This window comes from Hypanus sabinus, chromosome 13 (assembly GCF_030144855.1).
Source record: "Hypanus sabinus isolate sHypSab1 chromosome 13, sHypSab1.hap1, whole genome shotgun sequence".
Taxonomy (NCBI): Eukaryota; Metazoa; Chordata; class Chondrichthyes; order Myliobatiformes; family Dasyatidae; genus Hypanus; species Hypanus sabinus.
Window position 1 is genome coordinate 3,221,008 of NC_082718.1, and position 20,996 is coordinate 3,242,003.

General features: G+C 43.5%; 1 protein-coding gene across 1 annotated transcript; it reads right to left on the bottom strand.

Moving 5' to 3' along the window:
* Positions 1-3,693: 3,693 nt before the first annotated feature.
* On the bottom strand, positions 3,694-20,768 carry LOC132403428 (uncharacterized). Its single transcript, XM_059986832.1, has 4 exons — positions 20,752-20,768; positions 19,372-19,557; positions 16,162-16,556; positions 3,694-3,993 (listed from the first exon to the last, which is right to left on the bottom strand). Exons 2-4 carry the CDS (start codon positions 19,519-19,521, stop codon positions 3,930-3,932), a joined length of 609 nt encoding a protein of 202 aa, XP_059842815.1. The 5' UTR covers positions 19,522-19,557; positions 20,752-20,768; the 3' UTR covers positions 3,694-3,929.
* Positions 20,769-20,996: the final 228 nt, after the last annotated feature.

Sequence of the window (20,996 nt, forward strand, 5' to 3'; positions counted from 1 at the left end):
CTGATACAACCCTAATCACGACGATTTAGTAACATCGTAATCACTTTGATTGTCATGCACTAAAATGGACTTTGTTGTTCTAGTTATGTTCTTTCTTATAAAAATTGCGTATATATTTTTGTGAATGCAGCTCATTTGATGCCCTGTGCCTGTGATTCTGTTGCTAGTTCCTCATTGCACCTGAACTACACCAGCAACAAACGCCAAGATGGCGGCACGACGCAGCTTGCAGCAGCCTCTCCGGAGCTGATATCTGTTATTTGTTAAGCGAGGTGCCATGCACAATCCTAATCTGATGAAAAATGGACGTGGGAGCACGGAGGAACATCTGGAAATCTCCAGGAAGACCTTCTTCGTTGCTGCTGCTGCTGTGAGGTCCGGGACTCTGCAGGGAAGAACAGGCCCCAGTCCTCGGGGTCGAATTGCCGATGGCCGTTGGCAGGGGCGTCTTAATACGCCCGGCAGAGGATGGAGCTTGGAGAAGCTGTGCCAGAGGGGATGGTCGTCGGCTCGGAGGTTCGAGGGACTCGGAGTCTGCTGCAGTTGGGGCGCTTTCACTGTGTGCTGTGTCTGCGAGGCTGAGTTGGGCGCCGCTGTGGAAGTCCATAGCGGGGGTACTCCCTTCTGCCGCTGGCATGGGATGGCATGTCTGTCAGGACCCTGAGGACTTGTGGAAACTGTGTGGTGGTTTCTTTTGAATTTATAGTCTTTTAACATATTTGGACTATTTTTACTGTGCCTATTGTCTGTTTTTTTTTTATCAATTATGCTATTGTTTGTACTGTTGTAACTATATGTTCTAACTACATGGTTTCATGCAGGTCTTGTAGCTTTAGTTTTTGGTCTTGTTTTGTCTGGTGGGATTGGGGATCGCGCTAAGACAGTAGCGCGATATTAATACGCAGCAGCCTATCTGGACTCTGGATTGGGGATTGCCAAACGTTATAACCATATAACCATATAACAATCACAGCACGGAAACAGGCCATCTCGGCCCTCCTAGTCTGTGCCGAACTCTTAATCTCACCTAGTCCCACCTACCCGCACTCAGCTCATAACCCTCCACTCCTTTCCTGTCCATATACCTATCCAATTTTACCTTAAATGACACAACTGAACTGGCCTCTACTACTTCTACAGGAAGCTCATTCCACACAGCTATCACTCTCTGAGTAAAGAAATACCCCCTCGTGTTTCCCTTAAACTTCTGCCCCCTAACTCTCAAATCATGTCCTCTCGTTTGAATCTCCCCTACTCTCAATGGAAACAGCCTATTCACGTCAACTCTATCTATCCCTCTCAAAATTTTAAATACCTCGATCAAATCTCCCGTCAACCTTCTACACTCCAATGAATAGAGACCTAACTTGTTCAAACTTTCTCTGTAACTTAAGTGCTGAAATCCAGGTAATATCCTAGTAAATCGTCTCTGCACTCTCTCTAATTTATTGATATCTTTCCTATAATTCGGTGACCAAAACTGCACACAATATTCTAAATTTGGCCTTACCAATGCCTTGTACAATTTTAACATTACATCCCAACTTCTGTACTCAATGCTTTGATTTATAAAGGCCAGCGTTCCAAAAGCCTTCTTCACCACCCTATCTACATGAGACTCCACCTTCAGGGAACTATACACTGTTATTCCTGGATCTCTCTGTTCCTCTGTATTCCTCAATGCCCTACCATTTACCCTGTATGTTCTATTTGGATTATTCTTGCCAAAATGTAGAACCTCACACTTCTCAGCATTAAACTCCATCTGCCAACGTTCAGCCCATTCTTCTAACCGGCATAAATCTCTCTGCAAGCTTTGAAAACCCACCTCATTATCCACAACACCTCCTACCTTAGTATCATCGGCATACTTACTAATCCAATTTACCACCCCATCATCCAGATCATTTATGTATATTACAAACAACATTGGGCCCAAAACAGATCCCTGAGGCACCCCGCTAGTCACCGGCCTCCATCCCGATAAACAATTATCCACCACTACTCTCTGGCATCTCCCATCTAGCCACTGTTGAATCCATTTTATTACTCCAGCATTAATACCTAATGACTGAACCTTCTTAACTAACCTTCCATGTGGAACTTTGTCAAAGGCTTTGCTGAAGTCCATATAGACTACATCCACTGCCTTACCCTTGTCAACATTCCTCGTAACTTCTTCAAAAAATTCTTCAAAAAATGTGGATTTTCTGGTGTAGTCTGTTTTGTCATATGCTTTTGTGATATCATTCTGGAGGAACGTTGTCTCATTTTTTAACTGCATTGCATTTAAATGACAATAAACTGAATCTGAATCTGAACATACCATGAAGAAGATTCTGAGTGTGAAACTCTGTAACTCAGTTCAATTTGTAAAGTAGTTACGCCTTCTTTTAAAAAATAGAAACCAATATGGCTTATATAAATATGTGTGATATAAATTATAATGTACTATGTCATATTTACTGTTTATTGTTGCTTGAATGTGCAGTCTGAGCACAACTTTAATGAACACAAACAAGAGAAAATCCTCAGATGCTGTAAATCCAAGCAACACACACAAAATGCGGGGGGGGGGGGGAGCAGAGTTCTGTGTGTTGATAACATCGCCATGTTGATCACATTTATTGATCTGCAAATAGACTGTTTGAGTTTAAGAGCTTGTCAAGGACACAGTCTTTTACACCTGGTACCAGGTTTCCCAGGTTGCTCCTCAGTACTAATGTGCTATACCTTGACCATAAATCTGATACAAACCCTTTTGAACTGGAACAGGTCTGACAGGCAACACACCTGCCAAATCAAGAACAATTAAATATAACTAAATGTGTAAATTTGCTTCAGGAGCTATCTTTCCTGGCACAGGAGATATAGATTTTGTGCTCGCACACCAGGTTCAGTTCTGACTTCTGGTGGGCTGTCCCTGTGACCATGTGTGTTGCCTCTCACTGCCCCAATTTCTTCCCAAACCCCAAAGATGTATGAATCAGTAGGTTAAATGGTCCTGGTAAACTCTCCCTGGTGGGTGGTAGAATCCAGGGAGGAGGAGTTGTGTGGGAAATTAGTGGGGAGATGGCACTACCTTTGTGAGTTAGTACAGATAACTCACCAGAATATGCATTGGATAGCTACTGTTCACAGATGGTAGGGGTATGGATGGCTATGGTCCCGGTGCAGGTCAATGGGACTAGGCAGTTTAAGTGGATTGGCACAGACTAGATGGGCCAAAGGGCCTGTTTCTGTGCATTACTTTTCTATGGCTTCATGAGCCTAAAATGTCTTCCTTTTAAATGATATAGAAACAATAAATAAATGCTGTTATTTTTGTGGTTATTGACAATGAATTGGATTTGTCACTGTTCAGACCACTTCCAGGATCCAAGTGCTTGACATAGCAACGTTGAAACAACAGTGAGATCTCACAGGGTAACAGTGAAGGGGAGCCCCACGAGGAGTTAGCGAGAAGTTAAAATGAAATTTAACAGCTCCATCAGAAGGCAGGGGAGGAGCAATTGACAAAGATTGCCTTCAGTTTTATTGAGGTCCTTTGATGTATATCTGGTCAAGTGTTGCTTTGATTCCCAAAAACAGTCCCTCTCAGCTGAATCTCAACTCTCTGTAATTCATCTTGGATCAAAGTTGTAATGTCAGGAATGGAAAAATCCAGGTAAAACAGGTGCTGAAAATTGCCGAACTGTTTATTGAGGAGGAACTGCCAAATTAAATTCATGGTTGATAGCAACTGATATCATCTAGAGTCAACTAATAGGTCAACGTCTGGCTGCAGTTGGTTTGTCTTTGAAAGGTCAGGACATGCTTGGACTGTTTTCCACGTGGTGGATCATCGTTCTGTTGCAGTTGGTGAGAGGTGGTTCCTGTTGCTGGAATCCATGATCTTTTCTGAATCCTGTCTGCCTGAATTGGATTGGCTAAGTCTGGCATTTGCACGGTGACAACCTCAGCTGGAAGCTAAAGGGACCATCTCGTTGGCTCCTGCGGAATAGAATAGTTGTAAATATTCAGTCTTGTCCTGGCATCTCAAAGTACAGGCTCCACCAGTTTAAAGACGACAATATTCAACCTTTCCCCAACCCCCACCTTCCCCATCTGATCTCACCTCCCACCTCTTCCTCCTTCACCTTCCTGCACCTCCTTATTCTGGCTTCTTCCCCTTCCTTTCTAGTCCTGATGAAGGGTCTTGCCCAGAAACGTCATCTGTTTATTCCCCTCCATGGATGCCACCTGACCTTCGGAGTTCCTCTAGCATTTTGTACGTGTTTCCACGTGTATGTGTAGATCTGTCCACTACAAATGCCATATCATGACCAACTATGGCAGCTCTGAACTGATCCGTTGAGTATGGGTATCTCAGGTCTACTTACAGCATGTTGTGTATGGATCTGCCTGACTGAATAAGCAGAACTACACCACCCTCAGCAATCATCATTACTTGCAGCAAGTTGTAACATCCCACAATGAATAAGTGATTGGACTTCCTGCTCACACCTGCTACAATTAGTGGTTAGATCAGAGGGTGCCATAATCTCTAATGGGCTGATGTCTAATTCCATTCCCAATTAACATTTTTTGTTTTAATTAGATTTTCTTTAACTATCAACCTAATTGAAGCACACAAAACCAAGCTGCTACACTGAAAAATGTGGTTATTATATTAAACATAAAATTAAAACAATGATTGGATTTCCCTTGATGGGGCCTTTTGTGCACTGTTGATTAACAGACCATTGGGTCTGTGCTTTGAGATGGTCATTCATACAGCGCAGAGAAACTATCTGACCCGTTGTCTGAATTAGCTGTTTAACAGAGTGACCCTGCATCAGGCACCATGGCGGTGTGGTGATTCGAGCTGCACTTCACAGTGATTGCTGAGTAGAGTAAGGAGTTTGTGCCACATGGTTTCCTCCTGGAGTTCCAGTTTCCTCACGCATTCCAAAGACAGACAAGTTCGGGTTAGTGAGCTGTGGGCAAGCTGGTAGGCACAATCCTCGCTGATTTGATCTGATGCAAATGACGCATGCTTCAATGTTCAAGTGACAAAGAAAGCAAATCTTTACCTTTACCTTTGTCCTGTAGCTCCATTCTCCTGCCCTTTACATTGCAAATAATCCGGTCACCATGGCGATGTCCAGATTTACACCAGTGAGTGACCCAGATCAAATTTAGCCTACTTCTGAGTGCCAAAGATCAATCAGTATGCCCCTTTGGAGTACAGTACAAAACTCTCAGGTCAAAGGTCAAGCAATATGCCTCTTTACAGCACAGTGCAAAAGCCTTCGGCATATATATAGCTACATAGGATGCCAGAGACTTTCACACAGTCCTGTACCAATTTCATACATTGCACTGTACTGCTACCACAAAAAAACAAATTTTATGACAGATGTGAGTGATGATAAACCTGATTCTGAAAGGGGTCTCTATCGTGGACTGAGAGTGGGAAGGGGGCAGGTTGAGTGGAATCATGGTTGGGAAAAGGGGAAGGGAGGGGGAGGGAGTGTGAAGTACCAGATAAATACTGTTTGGAATCAAATAACCTTGGCTGGTGTCTCTGGGTTGGGTGCGTCTGCCCGCACCCCAAAACTCTTTCTCTTCCACCTGTCCCATACCCCTCACATGGCACTCCACCCTCGCCATTCCCAACATTCTTCATCCCCTTCAGATTTACAAACTCGCTCTCTGCTCTATGTTGACAAATGCAGTACTGTGCAAAAGTCTTGGGCCCCCTATACGTGTGTAAGAGTTTTACAATTGTAATTGGTGACTATTACAGAAATAATTACCAGAAGCTCTGAAATCTTGTTGCAGTGCTGGGGTTTATTTGTAGTAGTAAAGATGGATTGCTGATGACAAGCAGCTTTATCTCCCCCGAACCCAAACGACGAGCCAAATCTAGCCAGCCTCATGAACTGCCTTGAGGACATGAAGTGTTAGTTGGCGCAAAACTTCCTACAGCTGAGTGAAGGCGAGTCTGAAATCATCCTATTTGACCCCCCTGACTCCATCAAAGTGATTACCAACAGTCTTGGTAACCTGTCCACCCTTGTCAAACCCCATGTTAAATCCTTTGGTGTAATATTTGATTCCGCCTTTAAGTTTGACAAGCAAGTTAATGCAGTAGTAAAAGCCAGTTTTTTTCCAGCTTCGTACAATTGCCAAAATCAAGCCGTTTCTCTCTTTCAAAGATCTCGAGAAGGTCATCCTCCCGCATGGTCTACTCCAACTCCCTGTGTACCTGGGATTAGTCAGTCGTCCCTGTCCCGTCTGCAACTGGTCCAGAACGCCACAGCCGGGCTCCTGACAGGTGCCCGGAAGAGGGACCATATTACTCCTGTCCTGGCCTCCCTCCACTGGCTGCCAGTACGGTTCAGAATTGATTTTAAGATTGTCCTATTTGTTTATAAAGCCTTAAATGGGCTGCCCCCCCATATCACAGACCCTCTAACCCCTTATTCTACTTCCAGGTCCCTCAGGTCGACTGACTTGGGGCTCCTGGCTGTCCCACGATCTAAACTTAAGCTCAGGGGTGACCACGCCTTTGCTATTGTAGCCCCTGGACTGTGGAACAGCATTCCCCTCCCTATCAGATCTGCCCCCTCCATCCAGGCTCAAAACTTACTTTCATTCACTAGCGCTTGAATCCTCCTGATGTGGCTGATTTTTGGCTCGTGCCAAGGCCCTTGTGTTCCTTTTGTGCCTGTAAGCTGTTTGCCCTGTTGGTTATGTCTGTGTTTCTTGTACTTGTAATTTTAGCTATCTGCTCTGATCTGTACAGCACTTCGGTCAACGTGGGTTGTTTCTAAACGTGCTATATAAATAAACTTGACTTGACTTGACTTAAGGAGTTGAAAGGGAGGACATTGTGGAGGGATCATCAGTGTGGGTTGAAGTCAAAGGCAACAAGGGTGGAACCCTCTGTTGCGAGTATAAATAACAACCTAGATACTGAGGAGCAGTCAACCAGGTAGATGCTGGAAAGGGCTGTTGTCATGGGCGACTTCAACTTCCCTAATATTGATTGGCACCTTTTTGGAGCAAAAATTTAGATGGGACAGAGTTTGTTAGCTATGTCCGAAAGGACTGTTGACGCTGAACGTAGGCAGACTGGAGGAGAAGCCATATATCTAGCTATATATATACAGCGCTTAAGTCTTTAGCAGAGTACTGTAAATTTCAGTGTCAGACATCCAATGGACTCTTCTTTTATCAAGTTTGTTTTATGTCTTTAACAGGATATTTTGGTGTTATCTACAAAAGTGATAGGAAGTGGAATGATTTCTGCCTGGAATCGCAGGATGTGTTAATTTGGTGCAAATCATACAAAATGCTGGAGGAACTCAGCAGGTTTGGCTGCACCTATGGGCCGAGACTCTTCATCAAGACTGAAAAGGAAGTGGGAAGAAGGTGTGGTGGGGAAGGAGAGGAGGGCTAGCTAGAAGTTATTAGATGAAGCAAGGTGGCTGGGAAAGGTAAAGGGATGGAGTAGAAGGAATCTGACAGTTGTGGACACTGGAGCACGGGGGAAGGAAAGAAGGTGGGGGGCAGGTATGGAGAAGAGATAAGAAGGCCAAGTGGGAAATAGAAGAAGAGGGAAGGCGGAGGGGTAAAGGATAAAAACACCAGAAGGAGAAATCAATGACTATCACCCAGTGGACTTGCACATCTACAAATTTGAGGAAGGAATTTCTTGCTATTAAGGGAGTGCAGCATAAGTTCACAAGGTTAATTCCCGGAATGGCGGGACTGTCATATGTTGAAAGATTGGAGCGACTGGGCTTGTATACACTGGAATTTAGAAGGATGAGAGGGGATCTGATTGAAACATATAAGATTATTAAGGGATTGGACACGCAGGAGGCAGGAAGCATGTTCCCGCTGATGGGTGAGTCCAGAACTAGAGGCCACAGTTTAAGAATAAGGGGTAGGCCATTTAGAACAGAGATGCGGAAAAACTTTTTCACCCAGAGAGTGGTGGATATGTGGAATGCTCTGCCCCAGAAGGCAGAGGAGGCCAAGTCTCTGGATGCATTCAAGAGAGAGTTAGATAGAGCTCTTATAGATAACGGGGTCAAGGGATATGGGGAGAGGGCAGGAACGGGGTACTGATTGTGTATGATCAGCCATGATCACAGTGAATGGCGGTGCTGGCTAGAAGGGCCGAATGGCCTACTCCTGCACCTACTGTCTATTGTGATGAAGTGCTTTGAGATGTTGATCATGGCCAGAATCAAGGCCTGGAGCTACAATTTGCCTATCACCATGATAGGTCTACAGGGGATGCAATCTGACTGGCTCTCCACTTGGCCCTGGATCACTTGGACAATATAATAATTACAGTGTATCGGGCTGTTGTTTACTGACTACAGCTCAGCATTCAACACCATCATACCCTCAGTTCTAATTAACAAGGTCCATAACCTGGGCCTCTGTACCTCTCTCTGCAACTGGTTCCTTTACTTCCTCACTCAGAGACCACAGTCTGTGGGGCTTGGAAATACCAATCCTGGGCACACCTCAGGAAGTTGTGCATAGCCCACTGCATTACTCTCTTTAGACCCACAACTGTGTGGCCAGGCAAACCTCAAATGGCATCTATAAAATTGCTGATGGCACAACTATTGCTGGCAGTATTTCAGATGGTGACAAAAAGGCGTACAGGAGTGAGATAGATCAGCTGATTGAGTGGTGTCACAACAACAAACCTCACACTCAATGTCACAGCAAGACCAAGGAATTGATTGTGAACATAGAAACATTGAAAACCTAAAGCACAATACAGGCCCTTCAGCCCACAAAGTTTGCCAAACATGCCCCTACCTTACAAATTAGCTAGTTTACCCATAGCTCCCTATTGTTCTAAGCTCCATGTACCTATCTAAAAGTCTCTTAAAAGACCCTATCATTTCCACCTCCACCACCGTCCCCAGCAGCCCATTCCATGCACTCACCACTCTCTGCATAAAAAACTTACCCCTGACATCTCCTCTGTACCTACTCCCCAGCACCTTAAAACTGTGCCCTCTCGTGTTAACCATTTCAGCGCTGGGAAAAAGCCTTTGACTATCCACACGATCAATGTCTCTCATCACCTTATACATGAAGGGGAAGAGGAAGTCGAGGGAACACATACCAGTTGTCATCGTGGGATTAGAAGTCGAAAGGGTGAGCAGTTTCAAGTTCCAGGGTGTCAACATCTCTGAGGATCTACCTTGTGCTGAACATATTGTTGCAATTACAAAGAAGGAACAGTGGCTATATTTCATTAGAAGTTTGAAGAGAATCTGTACATTACCAAAGACACTCACAAATTTCTACAGATGTATTATGGAAAACATCCGAACTGGTTGCATCACTGTCTGGTATGGAGGGACAACTGCACAGGTTCACAAAATGCTTCAGAAACTCAGCCAGCTCCATCGTGGGCACTCACCTGTCCAGCTTCCAGGAAAGCTTCATAAGACGATGCCTCAACAGGGCAGCATCAATCCCTAAGGACCGCCATCACCCAGGACATGCCCTCTTCTCACTGCTACCATCAAGTAGAAGGCACAGGGTCTTGTAGAAATGTTCAGCCCCCAACCCTTTGTTCACATAAGAGTATTGCAACCAGGAATTTTGATTAATTTAATTGAGAATTTTTATTTGTGAATTACATGCTCTTTTTTCCCGCAGTAGGACCCAAAAACAGGGAAAAACTAAAAATTCAAAAACTGAAATGTCAGCAATTCAAAAGTATTCATTCCCCTTTGCTCAATACTTAATTGAACTACCTCTCACAACTACAAAGTTTGTATTACAGCCAGTAGGCTTTTTGGATAAGTCTCTATCAGCTTTACACAACATAATCAAACAAAGTTTTCCCCATTCCTCCTTGTAAAATTGCTCAAACTGACCCAGGTTTGTTGGGAGTGGCAGTGGACAGCAATCTTGAGGTCCTTTCAGAGATGTTCGATCAGGTTAAGGTCAGGTCTCTGACTGGGCCACTCAAGGATATCGATTTTCTACATTTGAAGCTGCTCCCTGATTGCTCTGGCAGTGTGCTATGGGTCGTTGTCTTGCTGAAAGATGAACTTCCTCCCCAGTTTAAGCTTTATGGCAGAGCTGAGCAGGTTTTTATCTAGGATTTCTCTGTATTTAGCAACATTCATCTTCCCACAATCCTGACCAGATTTCCAGTCACTGTTGCTTAAAAGCGTCCCTATAGCATGATGTTTCCTCCACCACACTTCACAGTAGGGATGGTGTTACCTGGCTGATATACAGAATTAGATTTACGCCATACATACTGCTCAGTGTTTAGGCCAAAATTTTCCACTTCAGTCTCTGCCAACCATAAGACCTTCTTCCAAGACTATATTCTAAGGGGCACTTTGTAAGGTATTCACAGACAAGGGTTTGCTTTTTTTTAGTTGGCTCTTCTCCCTTGCCACTCTTCCTTTTTGTGCAAGGCCTCAAAGATTGTGGGGCTCACTCAGAGTGGCTGTTGGCGTCACAGTAGCTTCTCTTACAAGTGCCATTCTTCTCCGGTGACTAAATTTAGAGGGCTGACTAGAACCGGGCAGTGTGGCTGTAGTTCCATACTTTTTCCACTTTTCCATGATGGACTGCACTGAGCTCAAGGTATGTTCAGTGCCTTTAAGATGGTCTGTACCCTTCCCCAGATTTGGGCTTCTCTATTATCATTTCCCCGACTTGTCTTGAATGCTCTTTTGCCCTCATTTTGGTTTGGTCTGTTGATAATCTACCATACTGCTGGACTCTACTGAGAGAGGGGCATTTATTATTATGAATTCATTGAAAACAGGTGATCCTCCAATTTCTTACATCCACAATTTGGGTGGGTTGGTAAGGTAATACAGTACATAGCACCAGAGGAAAGTTAGTGTAGTAATTACAAAGGGGATGAATATTTTTTCAGCCTCACAATTTTGGTTTTTAATTTTTAGTAAATTGTTAACTCATTTTGGAATTTTTCTTTTGATTTGACACAACACACAATGTTTTGCAGATTAGCTCAAATAATCCTACTCAATATGTTTTAATTTTAGAAACTGAGAAAGTAAAAATGTGAAAATAGTTGTTCGGCTGAATATTTTTTCAAGGCACTGTACAGGAGCCTGAAGACATACACTTAATGTTTAAGGAATGCATCTTCCCCTCCATCAACATATTTCTGAATGGACAAAGAACCCATGAACACTACATCAGTATTTTTCCCTTTCTTTTAGCACTGCTTATTTGATTTTATATATACATATATATCTTAATGTCATTTATAGTTTTTATTACTGTGTATTGCAATGTACTGCTGCCGTAAAACAACAAACTTCACAACATATGCTGAAGATATTGAACCAGATTTGGATTCTGAAATCGACCCAGTGTCTTCAGAATGTCTTGTGTTAATCTGATGCTAAGGTGAAGCCTCATCTCTTTGAAGCATAAAAGTTCCCAAAACTGTCATTACACTGGCTTGCTTTTATTTTTATAAAATTGCCATTTGTTTAGCAACTTACCTTGAATGTCTTAAGCACTTTAATGTTTTATTTTAAATCCCTAAGATGTGTTGGTGAACAGTTTTTAATGGCCACAGTAAATTAACATTGGGATATGATTGAGGAGTAGAATCTGATAAAATGGTTGGTGCTAACTCAGTGGACTGAAGGATCTGTTTCTATGTGCTCTGATTTTATCATTCTGTGGTTTTCAAATCTACATTTGAAGGTTTGTGGCAGAATAATAAAGTCAAACACAATGAAGAATGAGAAAAGATCAGTTATTGAGCTGGAAGAGACTTTATGAATGAGACAGCAAGAAAGTTCTTCATAATTCAGCAAGAAGGATAAGAATTTTAAAATTGTGACATTGCCTGACTGAAATTAGGAGAATCTGTTTTTATTGGCCCTGTGTCCAAGAAACCAAATGCCATGATTTACTGTAACCAGCAGAGCGGAGCAAGCTGAGGAGAGTTACTCTTGCACCCAGCAAATTATAGTGTACAGATCTGAAACGTGGAAATAGATTCAGATTTGTTTTACCTTTTTAAATTAATCCAATTATCTCCACACAGTCTTAACTGGGAGAGCTGTTCGAGAAGGGGCAGCTGTGAGGTACTAACAGGGCGGTATTGTCTACAGTAGGCACCAGAGAGCCCAGGAACACCACCACCAAAGATCCCTCTGACAGATTACGAGGATCAGCTGGGAGGACAGGTGCACTAACACCAGTGTACTGGAGGAGGCAAACATGAACAGTATCTCCACCTCCAGAAAATGACACAAACTCCGATGGATAGGTGACATCATCGGGATGCCTCACTCAGATCCGTTACTCCCAGTTAATGGAAAGTCAATGGGTTGAAGGAAATGTTTGAAAAATAACACCAAAATCAGCCCAAAGAAATTCAACATTACACCTAAAAACTGAGAAGACATTGCACTCAGTAGAAACAGCTAATAGAAATCTGTTCAAGAGGGAGCTGTGCTAAATGAGACTGATTTCTGCTGTGCCGCACGGAGCAAGGGGAACTGTGAAAGGAGAAACTGAACAAACAAAAGACCCAAACACTAACCACAACCATTTACTCTTGCCCGCACTGCACCAGAACATGTGGATCCCAGATCAGCCTCACCAGCCACCTGACGACTCACCAATAAACAACCCCTAGGAGAACATCATACTCAGCCCAAGTGACTGTTCTATTACTAAAAGGATAGTTCTTTTGAGAACTGGTGCAAGGAGAATGGCCTGAATAACATTTTTTGTACCATTCTAAAATTCCATAAGCATTCAAAGTTGGAATCAGTGAACTAATTTCTAGTTATGTGCTCAAGCCAGACTATTTCTGGGCTTAGCCATTAGACTTACAGAATCAATTACCACAGTGCACAAGGGTTGATTTGGAGCTGCCGGTGTGATTTGCATGTTGTAGATATTAATGAAAGATACAACAGGTGGTAATTTTTAAATATTAAAGCTTTAATTTTTAATAAATTAAAATACAGGCATTAATCATAAAATCTACATTATTACAAATAATTTATTTTTTTCAAGTTCCCTCAACTTTTTTCCAGCCCCACTCCTCTCCGTTTGGATAATTTTTTACACATCCAAACACCAACAGTCCACGTTCAGTAAATATAGTGCAGCAGTCATTCAAGACATGGGAATCACTGGTGACGTAAAAGCCCAGTATTCCAAATAAATATGGACTTCATTACAGTGACATCAGGTGACAGGCTGGTTTGGACTAGAAAGTGCCTGAAGGTAGATTGCTGTACCCTGCTGGTGAGCTGATGGGAGACAGAACTTCACTACTTTTCATACCAGAAATATGCTCCTCTGGTCCCACTCATTACCTGTAAGCAAGTATATTGTAAACTAAAACTAAGGCAGTAATTTAAGGAAAATGTACTGGTAGATTCATTCTGCATTAAACCCTTGCACCAAATGGGCTTCTTATGTGTTTAATGGAGGAAGTTGATCCCAAGTTGGACCAAGTCAGAAGGAATTCAATACTGACTGTGGCAGAAAATAGTATTTATTTATTTTTTGTTTCTAGATTGTTTCTATCCTGTAAAGCCTACTGGTAGCAAATAAATAAATAAAATTTACCAAACCCGATATGATAAACATTAAAGAGACATAAATACACTTCCTGGAGCTGCATAATTCTAACTGAGCAAAGACTTATTTTAAGGACATTGTTTGGATATTCATTTATTCGTTGGTTTATTTTGTGCCATGTTGTATGATGTGAGCAATCATGGTTTTTCCATGACCATGATTGTTCTAGACAAATATTTCTATAGAAGTGGTTTGCATTGCCTTCTTCTGGGCAGTGTTTGGATATTATCAGTGAAGGAGCTATATCCCAAATGTTTTGATGAAGGGTCTTAAACTCAAATTGTTAACTGTTTTCCTTTCCATGGATGCTGTCTGTCCTGCATTTTCTGTTTTGGTTTCAGATTTCCAGCATCTATGGTTTATTTGATTTACATTCCAAATGTACTTCATTTACTGGCATTCTGGTTTTCCTGAAGTTAGGAAACGTGACTGCATCATAACAAGTCTTTTTTTTCACTTTCAGCAATAACCCAGTTTTGTGACAAGTGATATTCACCAAAAGCTTCAACTGAGAAGCCAGTGTTAAGGAGCACATAGAGGAGCAGCGTACAGAATATAGAGGAAGGGCCAGTAACATCACAAAGGATCCTACTCACCCTGCTCATGGACTGATTGTCCCACTACCATAAGGGAGGAGCCTACACAACATCCACACCAGAACCACCAAATCAAAAATAGTCACTTCCCCCAAACAGAAAATCTGATCAACACCTCCACCCAGTAACTCACCACACCAGACCCTACTTTATCATTTCACGTCAGTCACCTTGCCATCACTTTATGGATGTGCAATCAATCTCTATATAAGCTATGTCATGTGTTCATATTTAGTGTGTTTTTTATTATTATTGTGTTGCAGTGGAGCTGGAGACCTTATTAAGTTCTCCTTCACAATTGTGCACTGGAAATGATATTAAATTATGAATCCTGAATCTAAAGAAAGAATGGCAGGGAAGTCTGGGGGGGGGGGGCGGGGAGACAGTTCTTTGGCCAAGACAACAGATGATATGGTCATTAAGGATGTGGGAGGTCAAAAGTAGGAAAAGCAGGGATCTTCGAGGGTTTTGCAGCTTGGAGAGATAACTGAATTCAGGATGAAAAGAAGGATGTTAGTTTTATTATCAATATTTTACAGGACAGAAACTCATCATTTGTCACTTAGCAGAGGGGTGACTGGTGAAAGGAATATGGAGAATAGATATTTGACTGAACTCAACTTTACAAATAAAAGTTCAGTTGGCAGATAAGGTGCAATGAGATTGATGTGATTTAGTCACATTTCCACACCTGACACTGCCAGACATCTCAACTAGCCATTCCTTGCAGCAACCAAATGAACAAGAAGAATCTGATCCCGTAGAAGTTCGCCAGCCTGCTCTCTGAAAGATGGATGAACAGTTTTTAAAACGGGTGTCATGAGGGTTAGGAGAATCAGCCGCGATCATTGCGGGTGGCAATGCAGGTCTGGGGCCAGGTGGCCCGCTCCACTCCCTCGGGGTATCATTCAGGCCGTACTTGTGTTTTACCACTCAGCTGTGAGTGACTAAACTGAGCGGCCAGTTTTCTGGGTCCCAACAAAAACTTTTTGATACTAATTTTAATAGTTCAATTGACATATTCTTAGTAGGATTTTGGGATATAATTATATCAACATTGGGCAACTTTGACAACAGATGAATGTTTCCTATGGTTGAATTCACACATGCTTTCTTTGTATGAATATCATCCACACCAGATTCAGCATAACATGGTGCCAATTTATCACCAAAGGACAGAAGGCACGATATAAACATGAGAGAGTCTGCAGATGTTGGAAATCCAAAACAACACACACAAAATGCTGAAGGAACTCAGTGGGTCAGGCAGAATCTCAGGAAATGAATAAGTAGTTGCATTTTGGGCTGAGACCCATCATCAGGGCTGAGAAAGAAGTGGGAAGATGCCAGAATAAAAAGGTAGGGGAGGGAAAGGACACTAACTGGAAGGTCTTAGGTGAATCCAGGTGGGTGGGAAAGGCCAAGGGCTAACATTTATAATAATAAATATTTTTGAATGTACTCAATGGATTTTAAATATCTGAGATTAGTTGCCTATGATAGCCCTTGAACTTTAATTCACCTCCACACATTGTGCTCTTTGCTCTATCCTGTGGTTGTCCACAGAATTATATCTAGACAAATGTTCTCTTTCAACATGTTCTCCACTAAACTTTAAGGCAATAATTCTTGTTGGGATGCTTTCCCACCAGTGCACTCATCCACAGGAATAGGAAGAACAAAATGGCATCTTTGGTTCACATTGACCTAAGCAGATTTCCCAGCTCAAGCTGTGAAAGAGCATTCAGGAAGAGCCATTCTGCTTAATTTTCTAGGCCAAGGTCTTGGAATCCAACGATAATGCTCCCACAGCCAACCTAAAGTTGTGATGTTAAATGATTTGCAGCTAAGGAAGAATAATGCCTCTTTAAATCATACTCCTCCATTGCAGATGCACCTTCCAAATGCTCAAAATACATACCCTGAAGACCTTTTCAAGGCTGGACCATTGCAACTCAAAGGGTTGCTCAATACCACGAGCAGCCTGCTGAGGTAGTTTCGGAGCCTGTCCAGAACAACAGGTCTGATGGTGTGAATAAAGGCAGAGTACTGCTGCAGAAAATTCCTCAGTTGTTGAGATGCTGCACACCTGGAGGCAGGGCAGCCGTGCGAAGTTGCCAATGATCTGACCAGCACTTTGAGGCTCTTCAAATCAGTTTGGATCTGCACAGTGTTGCTTATCCGGAGAGTGGAGAGGCTCTCACCAAGACAGTCCAGTGCCCCATGCACAGTCCCCAGGTTCTCCTGAGTAATGTCTCTGAGTGGTGCCGGAATCAAATCAAGTCCAGTGATTTCTATGCTTGGTGAGAGTTTGAACTGAAAAAAATAAAATCATGTTTGAAATAACTTACCTCTAACATTAAGTTATGGAGCCACCCATCTATTAACATCGGATATCCCCACATTTTCAAACTACAGACATTTATGTATCATTGAAACATTTAGTTGTCGACTCCAAGACTACGGATAATGTCTATTTGGTTAAGGTGATTACGTAGCCAGTGCAGATAATGCTGTTGACTTCAATTTTATATGTTCTTATGCCAGCAGCTCTTTAATATAATAAAACTTCAAAATCTGTCTGTTGATGTGAAATGTTAATTCTGTTTTACTCTCACAGAGATGCTGAGCATCTCCTGTGTTTCTATTTCAGAACCTGGTACCTTATTAGCAGGACCAATAGCAGCTTCAATGGTGGAGCACAACATTGCCATCAAATGTTCCTTCTACATTAACCCTTTCCTTCCTGGGATTATTCTTGTGAATCTCTGAACCTTCTCGAATGCTAGCACATCCTTTCTTAGATAAGGGCCCCAAATGCTACCAACAATGTCTTTTTTATTTCTCATTTCCAACTGGCAATACATTTGTTTTTTTTTAATCTTTTATTTTCACAGCCTGCCCTTATACCTAATTTACCTACCTCTCTCCATGCCAGTAATTTTTCCATCTCTCATAACCCTTCAAAATCCTCAAATGGACTATCAGTAACTGGGATGATTTTAATCTCATATTCTCCATTTAAGTAGTTTTATGCTTATTTCTCTGATTGGCCTTTGCCACCTCTCTCCCTTAGGCCAGTTATTTCCCTGGGCTTTGCCAACCGCCTCACTCTGGGCTCGCAAAGTTCTCTCTTCGCCATTTCCAGCTGTGCCTGATGTTAAGCTCCTAAATTCTCTCCCCCTCCTCACTCTTACCCGCCTGTCAAACCTTTCAAGCTTTCAGTAACCTGTACCTCCTGATGAAAACGTCCCTGGAAGGTGCTATATAAACGCAGATTGGTTCTCACAACTGACTGACTTGCTTGCTCTGGGAGACTGATTTTTGCTGGCCGCTTTCGTCCAGTCCGCCAAGTTGACTACGATTTGAGCTCCTTGCTCTTTGGCGTTTTAATTCTGCATCTCACTTCCACCGTGACCTCTGACTCCTTGCACTATTCCAAAAGAGCTCGGGGTTAGACAAGTCTGCGGCGTCAGCATCGTTTTGATGGACATCAGCTCAGTTCTGCCCTCACGCAACAGCCGCACAAATTCAGGGCTTCGCATCTCCACACTAACGCGCCACGCCGGTTCAGCTGACAGTGTGCCTGGCGGGCTCGGCTCTGTTACTTTAATGGCGAGATAGCGAAAAGATTTCGTGTTACCTTAACTAGCTTTTTAGCCAGGTGCTCCGAGCGAGGGAGTGGGAACGAACTGGACTCAGGTAACCAATCGCAATATAGACGTACATAACCAAGCGAAGGAAGCTAACCCTGGAGTAAAATAAACGAACCTCTGCGGGGTTTCTGTTAATTGGTCCTGTTCCTCAGATCGGGAACCCCGGGTTAACTGCTTAATATGAAATATGTTTATTTTTGGCCATTTATTGACATGACATGTTCGTGTCATATAAGTCGTTTAAAATTCCGTTTTAATTTTCTACTCTCATACAGACATTAAGGTGATTGATCTGGGATTCCTAATGTGCTGAGAAATGTTACTTCATGTGTCCAGCTGTTAGCGATCTCGGCTCTGTGTGCCCTGTGTTTGGAAGGATTTGTCGCTGCTAATTTCGCTTTGCTGATCGGACGTTTCATTTCCACTCTTGAAATAATTTTATAATCGGACGGTTTGGAGCAGAAATATTCAGGAAGTAATTTACTAAGGAGCTTCAGAACGTACAAGAATTTTATGTAAATATCATAACGATAGAGAGGAGTAAATTGTATCTAAAATAGAGGGACATAATTAAACAAATAATTTCCAAGCTTTATTCGCCCTTCCGTTCGCAGCCGCTTACTAACTTTATTCTAATTTCCTTCGTTCATCTTTATTCCTCATCATCTTAATTTGTATAATAAATATGGAAATATCACCATATAACAATTACAGCACGGAAACAGGCCATCTCGGCCCTTCTAGTCTGTGCCGATGCTTACTCTCACCTAGTCCCACTGGCCCTCACAGTTGAGGTTGAGGTTTTACAAATATATAGTTTTATTTTATTCTTTATTATATTTCCAAACGTTTTAACGAATTATGTGTAAAACGGAGTACGGGACCGGTAGGTGCTTTCGTTGGAGGCAAGCTGACCGTCCCTCTGAATATTCCATCTATCCGTCCACTTGACTCAATTTCGTTTAGATCGTTTGCGTCTCTCGATGGACGAGACAGACAGATTTAACTGACTTCCTAAAGAGAAGGGGCACTGCTGTTGTGCTGGCCAGCGTCCCTCCGGGTAGCGGGCCAGAATCGAGAGGGCAGGCAGGCTCGGTAAAGCCGGCGGACCGGCCCTCGAGCGGTACGGCGCGGCGTCAATGTGTATGGTGGAGCAACACACAAGAAGATGGAAGAACTCAGCGAGTAAGGCAACGTCTATGGAGGGAAATAGACAGTCACCTGGACGTCGACTGTCCTTTTCCCTCCAAGCTCGCTGCCGAGTTCCTCCAGCTTCTTCTTGTTGTTCTCGTCTGTTTTAGGCTTCAGCAACCAGTTTCCTCTCCTGTCCTTTCCATCACTCAAATACGCCCAGTTTCCCGCGCTATCACTTAAATTCGCTTGTTCCCTCCCCCTTCCCCGCCTTCATCTTTCACCCTCACAAATCCACTTCCGAACCGGCGCCACTCCCACTCCTGCAGCTCGGAAGGGCTTACCCGGAGGTTGAGCAGCTGAATGCGGGCGATCGTGGTCTTGGCCAGCAGGCGTGCGTCTCGGATGCGTTTCTCGGTGACCGCGGAACGTCCCGAGCAATGAGGGGCCAGCACCCACAGGGCGGCCCAGACAGAGAGGGCGAAGCTTCTCATCTTTAGACTGCAGATTCGGGTTTTCCGAGGTTCAATCTAACAAACAAGGTGTTGGTACGGTTTTACACCGGCTGTACACTCTACTTTGCACTGGTAAACATTGTGCCTAGTTGGGGGAAACACACACACACACACACACACACACCCCCCTTCCTAAGGGCAACTTTCTAACTCTCAAAGATATTTTTTCTTCTTCTCTGGGAGAGACCGGATTTTCTCTAATGGCCCTGGTCCCTTTCCACGCAATCGACTGCAATAAACCTCTCAACCTCCCTGGAGGATTCAGCCCCGGCTATTTCTCGGGCTGGGCTAGCGGGCTCGATGACTCACTCGCCCCTGCTCGCTTACTCAGAGTGGAATCGCGCCGCACCAGGTTACGGTGCCGGGGCCAGCTCTGGCTCCGGGAGGAGGCAGAGTTCAAAGTGGCCGGTGGGGTAGGGGATGGAATTGGCGGTGTGACAGCCTCCTCACTCTCAGCGCATCTGTGGAGCCGACATGCTCGCTGAATGACAGTTTGAAGTTTATAGGAATTGGTAAGGTTTCATCGGAAAGTACGAGTGAAGGGTGTTGATCAAAATAGAAAGGCGGGTTATATTAGCACTGGGGTGTTTAGACAGAGAGAGATTGCGAAATTGCATTTATATGTAATAGCCGAGGGACAGACAGAAGCTGTGAGCGACGTGAAGGATGGACTAGATCAAAGTGGTGGACGGGAAATTGAACGAGACAGATGGATGGAAGAGTGAGCTGAGAAATAAGTGGCACGGGAAAGTCGGGGGGGGGGGGAGAAAGAAAAACGAGACAGCGAGAGAGAGAGAGGGGGGGATAAAGTGGACATAATGAAAGATAGATGAGATGACTGGTGGGGTAATTAAAGAGCAAGATGGGGCGAGTGAGAACTCCGCGGGGTAAAATGCATATTTTATCAAGGGGAATGAGAGACAGGGTTTAGGCAGGAAATAAACAGATAACTACAGCGGAGAGAAACGGCAGGAACAATTTTCAAGTTTTAAAGTTTTTCAGCAGTAGCCGAACTCAGTGACATCTACAGATGGTGCAGGAACCTTTTACATTTCAGGCATGAGATTCAACTGCCGATATGGATAATGCCGTTTCTGTCAGCAACAGCTAAAACCCGTCCGCGCTGCTCACGCCCCCAACGGAAACCGCGCAAAGCTCCACTCGAAGCAGGAATCATGCCCCCTCCTCCCCATCTGAGAGTCGGCTTACCTGTGCACTGGCTTCTCGCCCGGCTCCTCACTCCGCTCACGTTGTGCCGGTCCTTTATATATTGCGAATTCCATTGCACAATGTGCGTGTGTGATTCATGTAGCGTTTTGGAAACCCGGTCTGACCCCAGTTATTCCCGACCTGGCTAAATTTCATCTTTAATTGGATGAGCAACGTTAGGGGTTTGGAACGAGTTCACATGTCTTGTACGACACGAGGGAGAGAGAGAGAGAGAGCAACCCGAT